This window comes from Dama dama, chromosome X, assembly GCF_033118175.1.
Source record: "Dama dama isolate Ldn47 chromosome X, ASM3311817v1, whole genome shotgun sequence".
NCBI classification, from domain to species: domain Eukaryota; kingdom Metazoa; phylum Chordata; class Mammalia; order Artiodactyla; family Cervidae; genus Dama; species Dama dama.
In genome coordinates, this window is record NC_083714.1 from 106515393 (window position 1) to 106528403 (window position 13011).

Here is a 13011-nt window from a genome sequence, read left to right on the forward strand (position 1 = left end):
TGGGGGGCAATGAGTCAAAGATGCCTTTGACTAAGCAAATGAAAAAATGTCTCTATTGCTAAATCTTACCCAGATATGTGGAATACTTCTGAGTAATATAAATCGGTTCACTCTCCTAAGTCCTGTTGTGATTATCTGAAAATCGAGCCATAGATAACCACTCTAGAGGAATGTAAAAGTGAACTATAGAGGTCTATACACACAAAATATTACAGCAGGAGTCAACAAACTTTCTTTGTAAAGGGTCATATACTAAATATTTTAGGCTTTTGAAGGCCACACAGTCTCAACTGAAACTACTCGTTCTGCTTTTGTGGAACAAAGGCATCCATAGAAAATATTTAAATGAATGAGTGTGGCTGTATTCCAATAAATCTTTATTTACAAAAGCAGGTGGCAGGCCTTGGTTTGCTGACAGTCTGATTTATAACCTCATTATTGAACATCAGTAGTATGTTAGGCACCTGGTAAATACTGAGAACAGCAAGGTAAACAAGACCTCATATCGGTATTTTCCTGAAAAAGTTCCATTTCTTATGAGGTAGTCAGGCATGTAAATAAATAATCAAAATTCAGGTAAGTGCTCCATTATGGCATGAATGGAGCATGTTTGCTTTGTGACAAAGGAGGTCCCTGTTGTGTAATATGATGATGGCTCTGCTTGTGCCTTCATATCATTTTGGCCCTATGAATCTTATGAGATTTATTAATAAGGATTCACCTCATATATCTCTTTTGTTAATCATAATTATACACTGAGACTCATAAAACAGTGCCCAGAACAAACTGGGTTGTTTTAAAATACATTTTTATTGTATCCATTCTTAACTCTGCCCACATAAGGAAATACAGCTTTGTAGTCTTTGCTTTTGTCAATGGATTTCCTCCAAACACTAAAGCAGTGAAAGAACCAGAGGGGCACAGTGCCTGGTCACCATACTGGGAAGCCTGACCCTACTCTTTCATTTACTACTTATGTTCTGGGAGTAGGTCCTTGGTCTTTGTCATTTTCAGTTACTCTGCTACAACATGAGGGGCCCAGATAAACAGTTTCCAGTATTCTTTCCAGCTCTGCAGCTGTGGTTGGTACATAAATATGTACTGTGCCCTTGGTATACTTTTCTTCTATTTTTTTTTTTTCAAATTGAAATTGATTTCCATTGGAGTATAGTTAATTTACAATGTGTGTTAGCTTCTGCTGTACAGCAACATGAATCAGTTATCCACTCTTTTTTAGATTATTTTCCCATATAGATCATTATAGAGTACTGAGTAGAGGTCCCTGGGCTATATAGTAGGTTCTTATTAGTTATCTGTTTTATGTATAGTGATGAGGATTCTTTACCACTAGCACCACCTGGGAAGCCCAATATGTCAATACTAAATTCTCAATTTATCCCTTCCTCCCTTTCCTCTTTTGTAACCGTATGTTTGTTTTCTACATCTATGGCACTATTTTTGATTTGTAAATAAGCTCATTTGTACCACTTTTTAAAATTATACGTGTAAGTGATATCACATATTTGTCTTTCTCTGTATTCACTCAGTATGACAATCTCTAGGTCCATCCATGTCTCTGCAAATGACTTTATATCTGAGTAATATACCATTATGGACTTCCTTGGTGGATCAGATGGTAAAGAGTCTGCCTGCAATGCAGGAGACCCAGGTTCAATCCCTGGGTCAGAAGATCCCCTGGAAAAGGTAATGGCTACCCACTTTAATATTTTTGCCTGGAGAATTCCATGGACAGGGGAGCTACAGTTGGGCTACAGTTCATGGGGTTGCAAAGAGTCAAACACAACTTAGCAAATAACACTTAACTTTTTCATTTCTACCATTGTATATATGTACCACATCTTCTTTATCCATTCCTCTGTTAATGGACATTTAGGTTGCTTCTATCTCCTGACTATTGTAGATAGTGCTGCAGTGAACATTTTGACTTAAACTTTCTGTGCCTTAGTATCATCCTGTGAAATAATGAGTGGGTGGACTAGGGGATCTCAAAGTTCTCTTCAGTTTTAGTTATACTTAAAGGCTAAGACTGGATCTTTTCTGGAAATATTATTATTATTATTTTTGAAGAGGCTATGCACTTGAAGCAAATCTCGAGGGGAAGGGTTATGACAAGATGGAAAACGGGAAAGTGAGAGTTCTGAGTTTACCTGCCTAATTTTGGAAGGCTTTTTGTAAGAGGGTTATCAGAAATAGTCATCATCTCCCCTCATCTACTGCCCTCCTTCCCAACCATGCCCCACTCTGGGCTATGTATCCAGATGCCTTTTAGGAAGCTTATTCTGTTCTGATATTACCAAAGGAAATCAGGAGACAGGCAGGGAGAAAGGGAGACTTGTGTTGAACCATCATTTTCTCTGTGTAAATCCCTGTTCTAGAAAGGGAATATAGTGTAATGGTTAAGTGTATGGCCTCTGGGTTCATGTTGCCTGGATTCAAATCACAAATATATTATTAGTGGCTATGGAGAACTTGGGGTTTCCCAGGTGGTTCTAGTGGTAAAGAACCTGCCTGCCAGGAGACATGAGACAGGTTTGATCCCTGGGTCAGGAGGATCCCCTGGAGGAGTGCATGGCAACCCACTCAAGTATTCTTGCCTGGAGAATCCTTTGGACAGAGGAGCCTGGCAGGCTACAGTCCATAAGGAGAACCTAGGTAAATCATTTAACCTTTATGCACCTTGGTTGAACTATCTTTAAAATTCAGATGACAGTTTTAACCACCTCATAGAGTTGTGAGATCTAAGTAAATAAAGAGACATTTTAATGTAGTGCCTTGTATTTATAAATGTTAGCTATTGTTATTATCATCTTGAGTTGTACAGAAAGCCTACTTGGAGAAACAGAATTCATGGATGAGGGTAGAAATGTGTGACTGAGGTAAGGAAACTTCCTGGCCTGGAAGGCAGGAGGACTAGGCTTCTATTTTGGCCTGCCACTGGCTTGGCATATGACCTAAGTCAAGTCTCTTCCTCTTGTTTTTTTTTTTTAATTTTGAATTTATTTATTTTATTCATTGAAGGATAATTGCTTTACAGAATTATGTTGGTTTCTGCCAAACAGCTACATGAATCAGCCATAGGTATACCTATATCCACCCCCTCTTGAAGTTCCCTCCCATCTCCCTGCCCATCCCATCCCTGTAGGTTGTTACAGAGCCCCAGTTTGAGCTCCCTGAGTCATACAGAAAATTCTCATTTGCTATCTATTTTACATATGGTAATGTAAGTTTCCATGTTACTGTCCCCATACATCCACCTTTTCCTTCCTGCCCACTTCCATGTCCATTAATCTGCTCTCTATGTCTGTGTCTCCATTGCTGCCCTGCAAATACTTTCATCAGTACCATCTTTCTAGATTCCATATATATGTGTTAGTATATGATATTTGTTTTTCTCTTTCTGACTTACTTCACTCTGTATAATAGGCTCTAAGTTCATCCACTTCATTTGAACTGACTCAAATGGGTCCCATTTTATGACTGAGTAATATTCCATTGTATATATGTACCACAGCTTCTTTATCCATTCATCTGTTGATGGACATCTAGGTTGCTTCCATGTTCTAGCTATTGTAAATAGTGCTGTAATGAACATTGGAGTGCATGTGTCTTCAATTTTGGTTTCTTCAGGGTATATGCCTAGCAGTGGGATTGCTGGGTCATACAGTGGTTTTAATCCCTAGTTTTTAAAGAAATATCCATACTGTCTTCCATAGTGGCTGTATCAATTTCTATTCCCACCAACAGTGCAACAGGTTTCCCTTTTCTCAAAACCCTATCCAGCATTTATTGTTTGTAGACTTTTTTGATGATGGCCATTCTGACTGGTGTGAGGTGATATCCCGTTGTAGTTTTGATTTGCATTTCTTTAATAATGAGCAATGTTGAGCATCTTCTCATCTGTTTGTTAGCCAGCTGTATGCCTTCTTGGAGAAATGTCTGTTTAGGTCCTTTTTCCCACTTTTTGATTGGGTTGTTTGTTTTTCTAGTATTGACTTGTATGAGCTGCTTGTATGTTTTGGAAATTAATCCTTTTTCAGTTGTTTCAAGTCCCTTCCTCTTTTTGGTCTCATTTTCCCAAAATAGATAATCTCACTGATCAAATGAACATTTTGTAAGTCAAACAGATTCTGCACAGTCTGTGCTCAAAAGTATAGGAAAGACACAGATTAAAGACATACTTCAGGTCAAGTGAAGTTAACTCTGCAGACCAAACCAGAGGAAGAGGAACAAATAGACCCTGAGCTAGTAACCTGACACCTGGGACAACCATCAAAAAGGCAGAAACTGTCCTTAAGCTCTGGGCTCCACCCACTTTCTCCTCTTTTCCCTTTCTTTCCTTTCAGTCTCTTAATATTAACCTGCCTTCTTGCCTCTCTCCCTCTTAGCAAATTCTGTTCCAGCCTGTTCAGGGCAGAGGGTCAAAAACACTGAATGGAGAAAGACTTCATCATGAGTGAGCTTCTAGTTCTAGTCCCAGCTACTCTGGGAAACATACTTGAGGCCTCTAATCTCCTTTTTGCTTCCTTGAAGAGGTACATCCTCTACTGTTCCCTCTCTCCTTCCCTCTAAGTTTCTGCTGCCCTTGTGGATACCTCTGTTAGAGCACCTATCAGGATGTATTGTAATTGTTTATGTCTACAAGTCTCTCCCAGTAGCAAGTTATCTCAGATGAGTAGCTATATGTGTCCATAATCTTAGTGGTGTCCAGCTCTTAGCTAAGGGGTCAGTGCTGAGTGGGTGTTTGACTGGTGAACTCACTTCCTGCTGTTTTCCTGTGTGAATGGAGGAGCAAATGACAGAGAGGGAAGCATGGACTGGATCCTTACCTGCTGCTCCCTTGGTTTTGTAGTTTAGACAAGATAAGTATCTTCTCTGGATTTCTAGAGCCTCTCTATAAAATGAGAGGATCAAAGTGATAGACTTTTTAGATACCTTGTTTTTTTTTAACTTATTTTTTGGCTTTTTAATGTATTTACTTAATTATCAATATCTGATTATAATAGCTGTTAAGTTTTGCCCTTCTCAAGTATATTTGCATTTAAATAAGAATTGAAGGATGTTTTGGCACACAAGATAAGCTGTGATCTTCTCCAATCCTAAATTAGTGGGGTCCAAATGAATTGACTTTTGCTTTACAAAGGTCCTAAAAATTTGGTGGTCCAATGGTGACAAAGTATGAATCATTTATTTGATGGTGACAAATCTGCAAAAAACCTTGTTTGTGGCTTTGTGTAATCTAGCTCTCTCTCTCTTCCCCTCTCTTTGTCTCTCTCTCCTTGTCAGCTGGAAATAACTCACCAACCCTCCCTCTATGCCTTTGTGGCCCCATCCCCTGCTGTGACAATGGAGACTCTCAGCAGCTGTCGGACTACATTCCTCTCTGATCTGGTGCCCAATGGTTACCTGGTTCAGGTCTTCCCAGGCCATCCTGAGGTAGAAGGCCTGGCCAGGGAGGTAGGGCTGGAGAAGTCTGAGCAGTGTGACCAAGGTGATTTGAGCTCCAGGGAAGAGAATGGTCAGAACAAGAAGAAAATCAAAGTCAACAAGATATGGAATTTTATGAGTCGTAGAAAAGGGGCCTCCAGTCAGGGGAAGAGACCCCAGTCCATGATTTTACTGGGAGACACTTCCAGACCATCAGAGTTGAAGCCCAAAGTCACGTTAAAAGATCGAATGAAGTCATTTAAGAGGTTGAAGCCTTCAATTGGGGCCTCCAAGAATACTACTTCTAGGAGCAGCAAGGTCCAGGAACCCCAGGAGGTGTCACATATTTACCAGATGAGAAAGGCCCAGGAGGCCTCAAAGCCTTTTCGTTATTCCTACTCAGGACACACTGAGGGCCTGGAGCCCTTCCTTGCAGATGTGCAAAGACTGATGCCCAAGAACCAGAAAGTGTTGGCCTTTGATGATTTTGGCATCCATGTGGAGGAGGATCACTGGGAAAAAGAGTCCTCTGAGCAGCCTGGTAGGGGCAGGTGGACCAGGAGCTACATGAAACACACATTCTCTGGAGACTGTGAGGCCCCATATAGATCAGCTGGAGACTCCAGAATCCCGCATCCTGAGTCTGCCATTAAGGCCTCCACCTTAGAAGGGGATGTGGAAAGGGGCTACGAGGAGAGCCTTAGGCACCTGCGTCGAGACAAGGCTGTGCCTTTTGGTAGTGTTATCAAGTTCTTCAGCAACGTGGCCGAGGTGGCGCGCAAGTGGCGTGCATTATCCCGGGAAGAGCTGCAGATGAGCCAACAGCGTGACAAGACCTACTTCATCAGTGGTGACAGTGAAGCCCTCATCATAGAGGGTGCTGCCTCCCAGGCCTCCTTCCCACTCAACCTGCCCTGCCAGCCCCCTGAGGTTATGGTGTGGGGCAGTGTCATTGAGAGGTGCCAGCACTGTCACCAAAAGGCCTCAGAAGCCTCATGCACATTTGAAATGAGCATTGAGGGCAAGAAGAATTTGGGCCAGGCCGTTGAAGACCCCTGGCCTGCTGCTGCCTTAGTCTCAACCTCCACCTCACCTGTCTTTGAGCTCCAGAATAACCCAAATCCACAGGCTAGGTGCAGTTGTCATTATGGCCATGTCTTTACCAGGGAGAACTCCTCAGAGGAACTTGATGAAGACATTGAGACTGTGGTCAGCGTCCTTAAGGAAGATGACAGTGCTGGACATTCCCCTGAGCTGGGCACCTGTGCCAAGTTAACCACCAAGGCTGTCATGGAGAAGCTAGAAGAGAAGCCTGATGAGATGGAGAAACCAGAGGCCTGCAAGGGGCCCGGGGCATCCATCCAGGCAGGACAGCCCCCGGATTCTGACTTGGATATGAGAACAGCAGGTCCAGAGAGGAAAGCCAGCAAGTCCAGTACTGGAGTCCTGGGTACTCAGGTAAGGTGGGAGCTGACTTTCCAAATCACCATTTGAAACATTCAGAACCCCAGAAGCCAGTTAAACTCTCATGCCTTTCCCATAATCCTACCTTCCATCAGGAATGTCCCAGAAGGAATGTTCCCACCAGTCAGTTGCTTGAGAATTGACTCATCCTAAAATACTGGGCAATTTTTGTCCCTTCATTGGGCTGAATCCCTGCAGTTACATCTCAGTTCAAACTTGAACAAAAACTGAAACTCTGGGAATGCCAGAAAAATGACCAGGGTCATTTAATGATGCTCAAGACAGCCATAGTTTCCTATTTTCCTTAGCTGTGGGGCATTTCCATGGCTTTGCCACCCGATCCTTCCCCTACAACAGGAGCTGAATTCAGAGATTGGTGTCCAGCAAATCCTCTGGGACTGAGTGTCAGGAGACCTGGATTTATGTCTCAGTTCTGTTCCCAGTTGTCCTTATGACTTTGAGAAGAGTCCTTCATCTTGTTGGACCTCAGTTTCCCTGTGGAGAGGAAGGGGCTTTCTTGGTGTCTGGAAAATCTCTAGGTATCTTCTGACAACAACACTCTATTGTTCAGCCTGAAGAATGTAGGTAGAAAAAAAGCCCAATAACCTTCTTCCAGCATCCACTATATCCAACATCTGTGAGGGTACAGTCACATTACATTGTTTTCATTTAATTAAAGTAACCTTGTAAGGATGGAGTGATTATCCTCATTTTACCAGTGAAGAGGCAAGCTGAAGAGGGGTTTAATGACTTATCCAGAGCCATAGATTGTGGCAGAATTTGGATTCAAATTTTCACTTTTGACTCCAAGTCTGGTGCTTTTATCTAGTTGTCTGTAGTATTCCAGGGATTTTACTTGAATGATGACAAGCAGGTGCTCACCATGCCCTTATGCATGGACAAAAAGAAATGTGCTAAAAGTAGTAGGAGGAATGTTGGATAAATATGAGAAGGGACTATTCTTGAGATTTAAGAATGTCTTTATAAGCAGATATGCTATAGTTTATCCAGATAATTTTAGGGCAAAGTGTTTTTTAAGGGTAGTTAATTAAAATTCTTCTTGGTGGTGGTGATGGGAGTAGTCTAGCCTGATAGTTCTCAACCTATCCTGTCATCTATCAAATCATACTTTGAGAGAAATTGGGTCCCAGCAGGACAAAAGCAATAAGCCTGCTTTTTCTGGAAGGGAATTAATGTTTATAAATATTTTATCTCTATTTTTATCATATTTGGTAAGCTTTAAGAATATAAAGATTGGCATAATATTATTAGGAGTAAATTTTATTGCAATGGTTTTAAGACCAACAATCAAACAAGCAAATAAACAAACATACTTAATGATTCCATTAGCTGATAATTGCAGCTGGAGACTGCATGTCTGATGTTACCAGTCACTAGGAAAATGGTCATAGATGAGCACAGCACCTCACTAAGTGGCTGTGTGGACTGGACACAGAGATGCTTTGTAGGTTCTTTAAAAGCACGGACTTTGGAGTCATAAAGGCTTGAGTGGGATTTTCCCTCTCATCTGTGAAACAGGACAAAACACACCCTATATAAGGGGACTTCTTATAGGGAATCAAATGAGTTAGAGTACCCAGTCTATCACCTTTTGTGACACATTGCAGATTTCCACAAAGTGGTAACCTGCAATTATTAAATTTTGGTAAGTTATTAATAATTGTGAACAATATCCAGTCAGGAAAACAATTCAAAACAGTACTGCAGCTGGTTAACGCTGCTGAAGGAAGTGTCTGAAGTCAGGAAACTGGCTTCTTCTAGTGCCATTTATATCCTTGAATTTGTGAAGCTGAGACAGATATTTCCCTTCTCTGGGCCTCAATTTCTCCATATGATCCAGAGAATTTGTACCAGATAATTCCTGAGTATCTTTCCTCTTTGCCATTCTCTAGTTTTTTCCTCTAAGCTATTTTCTGAGTCCAGTGGGAGATTTCTTGCTGTGCAGTGGATTGTTTTGGATTTTAGATCTCTTTGGCAGGCTTCCTGTGCCCTCTGCTGGTTGCTCAGAGATGCTACCTATCTATCCTTGGAGTAGTAAACAGCAACCCAGACAGGCATTGAGGTCCAGGGAATAAGCAAAGTGGCATGGAAAAGCTGAATGCCAGGGAACATTGGTGTAGGACAGGGGTCCTGTTGACCATCTGATCCAATCACTCTATTTTACAGATGATGGGGACACAGTGCAACAGGGACAGGATCTCCCCTGACACACACAAACTGGGAAGCAAGTGGGATATGAGAGTTCTAGTCTAGGATCAGCCACAAATTTCTCCTGACAAATCCCCCTCTCCCTTTGGGTTTTAGCATCTACCAAATCTTCATCCTTCCCAAAGACACCTTGCAGGTCCACTGTGAGGCTAAATTGACATAATGAATATGAAAGCAGTGCATTGTTAAGCAGCAAAGACCATGTGATTACAGTGGATCATTATATGCTGCTGCTGCTGCTGCTAAGTCACTTCAGTCATGTCCGACTATGTGTGATCCCATAGATGGCAGCCCACCAGGCTCCCCCGTCCCTGGGATTCTCCAGTCAAGAACACTGGAGTGGGTTGCCATTTCCTTCTCCAACGTGTGAAAGTGAAAAGTGAAAGTGAAGTCGCTCAGTCGTGTCCGACTCTTAGCGACCCCATGGACCGCAGCCCACCAGGCTCCTGCATCCATGGCAAGAGCACTGGAGTGGGTGCTATTGCCTTCTCCATATTATATGCTAATATAGGTGAAAAACCCTGCCTGCAGAATGGCTTAGGTCTTTTTGCGTTTCCTAGGGAAACTGCTCGGCTTGCTTCCTCCAGGGTGTTTTATTTTTTGAGATCTATTCTCTCTACCCTACAGAGCTAAGTGACTCTGGCAACTGCAGCCTCTTTGGTTCAGATTTGGCTGTGGTCAAGCCTGGGGCTATACCCCCACATCATTGTACCCCACAATGATGGGGTTTACCTTCAAGGGAATAATATCAAAATGTAGGGATGGGCTTTCTTCAGAGTCCTTAATTTGGAGTTTATCAAGGAAACTGAAACTTCTCTGTGCCCCACCCTTTGTATTAGGAAAACCAGGGGATTGATACTAGTAATTATAGCTAATATTTACAAAGTGCTTATTATGCGCTCAGGCACTGACACATATGGACTCATTTCATCACACAACTACCCTCTGAGTCAGGGAATGTCTTTAAAATAAAGATGATAATAATACTTACTTTATAGGGGTTTTGGGAAGATGAAATGAGTAAATACACATCTTATAGTAGTGTCTGGCTAAGAGTCATGGTGCAATAAATGTTAGCTATTTGCATAAGTTATTAAAAACAAATTGTTACTTTAAAAAGTATTCACAACCTAAGAAGTTGAGAGTTATGTTTTATTTGGGAAATGTTATGTTATGTTATAAATGTTATGTTATATGTGGGAACTTTTAGAACTTCAAGCCTGGAAGACAGCTTCTCAAGTATCTCTCGAGAACTAATCTGAGGAGGCAAAGAGAGGAGCCAGGCTATATAGAAGTTTTTCAAAAAGAGGCAGGTAGTCTGAACATCAAAAGGTGACTGTTAGTTAAGGAAAACCAGATAACCCAAGTTAAGGAATTTAGCACTTTTCTGTGTATGGGAAGATGCAAGAGTCTGGGTTCACTGAAATCATTCCTTTGATATGCACCTGAGCTATCTGGACCAGTATCCTGTTTCCACATACTAAGTTTCTCATGACTCACCAAGGGGAGTGATTGTAGTCTGATGGCTACTAGATGACAGATATTCTTCTTCCTGAGTTCCCTTAGTACTCACCAGCTCACATTGGAGGACTGCAATGGCTGATGACTGTGGCATCCTTGTTTACTGATACAGAAGGAAATACTCCATTCTTCAAAATATAACAAGAAGAGACCGTACCTCAAGTTTGGCATTAGCTAACACTTTAGTGAGGATTAGTAGAGTACAACTTGAAGGAAAAAGTGGGAAAAAGATAAGCATTCTTTAGATTGGTACAGGACTTTATACCTTGCAGAGTGCTTTTCTATATATAAATTGATTGCAAAACTAATTATCATTATTATTATTTTCATATGATAGACAAGGAAATTGAGGCATGGTTTATGAGGAACAAAATATTGAAGCTGGAGGCAAAATGCCTATTATCAAATTTGTGGCTTGTCAACTGGTGCGACAAAACATACAAATACTTGCTCACCAGTTTTCATTAAAGATTAAGACTTTTAAAATTTAGAATTGTAATATATGCAGTTAAAGCTACAGGGATAGTAAGAAAACTATTTCAGTATTCAGGAAAGTAGGATTTGTACTTTCAGGGAAAGATGGTATGAGGAATAGAAATGCATTTTGTTTAGAGGAAGAAAGTGATTTTTCTCCCTAACACTGGTTATTTCTGTATGGGAATGAAAATATGGGACAAATAAGTATAGATACAAAAAATTATGAGAGGTTTGTAAAAAGGGAGCCCTGAGAAAAGAGTTTTGTACAAAGTCAGGCTGGCATTAGATTATGTTTAATTAAGAAAGTGAATTTTGTTACTGAAGGTAGGCAGGTGTAGGCCTAGAGTTTGGTTTACTCTCTTTGTTAAGAGAACAAAATTTTCTTGGACTGTTGAACTACTTTTGATAACAGATTGTGAGTTTCCTTGCTTTCTAAATAATCTGTATCTGCATTAAAATATTTTATTGTCACTTCTGCTGAAAAAATAAGTATTGTTTCATAGTGATCTATGCTGCTTTTAATATTTGCTCTTTGTTTATTTTATTTTTTAAATTTATTTTAACTGGAGGCTAATTAATTTACAATATTGCAGTGATTTTTGCCATACATTGATATACATTGAATGTATTCTTTTTATTTATGTTTTAGTATTAACTATAGATTTTTTAAAAATTAATATAAATTTATTTTAATTGGAGGCTAATTACTTTACAATATTGTAGTTGTTTTGCCATACATTCATATGAATCCACCATGGGTGTACAAGTGCTGCCATCCTGAGAGCCCCTTCGCCCTCCCTCCCCATCCCATCCCTCTAGGTCATCCCAGTGCACCAGCCCCAAGCACTCTGTCTCACGCATCGAACCTGGAGTGACAATTCATTTCACATATGATAATATACATGTTTCAGTGCCATTCTCCCAAATTATCCCACTCTCGCCCTCTCCCACAGAGTCCAAAAGACTGTTCTATACATCTGTGTCTCTTTTGCTGTCTCACATATAGGATTATTGTTATCATCTTTATAAATTCCATAAATATGTGTTAGTATACTGTATTGGTACTTTCTTTCTGACTTACTTCACTCTGTATAATAGGCTCCAGTTTCATCCACTTCATTAGAACTGATTCAAATGTATTCTTTTTAATGGCTGAGTAATATTCCATTGTGTATATGTACCACAGCTTTCTTATCCATTCATCTGCTGATGCGCATCTAGGTTGCTTCCATGTCTTGGCTATTAAAAACAGTGCTGCGATGAACGTTGGCATACACATGTCTCTTTCAATTCTGGTTTCCTTGATATGTATGCCCAGCAGTGGAATTGCTGGGTCATATGGCAGTTCTATTTCCAGTTTTTTAAGGAATCTCCACACTGCTCTCCATAGTGACTGTATTAGTTTGCATTCCCACCAACAGTGTAAGAGGGTTCCCTTTTCTCCACACCGTCTCCAGCATTTATTGCTTGTAGACTTTTGGATAGCAGCCATTCTGACTGGCATGAAACGGTACCTCATTGTGGTTAATGAGTGATGTTGAGCATCTTTTCATGTGTTTGTTAGCCTTCAGTATGTCTTCTTTGGAGAAATGTCTGTTTAGTTCTTTGGCCCATTTTTTGATTGGGTCGTTTATTGTTCTAGAATTGAGCTGCAGGAGTTGCTTGTTTATTTTTGAGATTAATTCTTTGTATGTTGCTTCATTTGCTATTATTTTCTCCTATTCTGAAGGCTGTCTTTCATCTTGCTTATAGTTTCCTTTGTTGTACAAAAGTGTTTAAGTTTAATTAGGTCCCATTTGTTTATTTTTGCTTTTCTTTCCAATATGCTGGGAGGTGGGTCATAGAGGATCCTGCTGTGATATGTTGGGGAGTGTT

The 13011-nt window shown here is 40.6% G+C and overlaps 1 protein-coding gene across 2 annotated transcripts in view; it reads left to right on the forward strand.

Annotated features, from left to right (window-relative positions):
* Positions 1-13011, forward strand: part of ARHGEF9 (Cdc42 guanine nucleotide exchange factor 9) — a 462467-nt gene that overhangs the window by 79639 nt on the left and 369817 nt on the right. For both annotated transcript variants that reach the window (XM_061136169.1, XM_061136170.1), the window contains exon 2: positions 5305-6903. In XM_061136169.1, coding sequence (XP_060992152.1) covers positions 5365-6903 — 1539 coding nt within the window. In that variant the 5' untranslated portion in view covers positions 5305-5364. The remainder of the gene's footprint in view (positions 1-5304; positions 6904-13011) is intronic.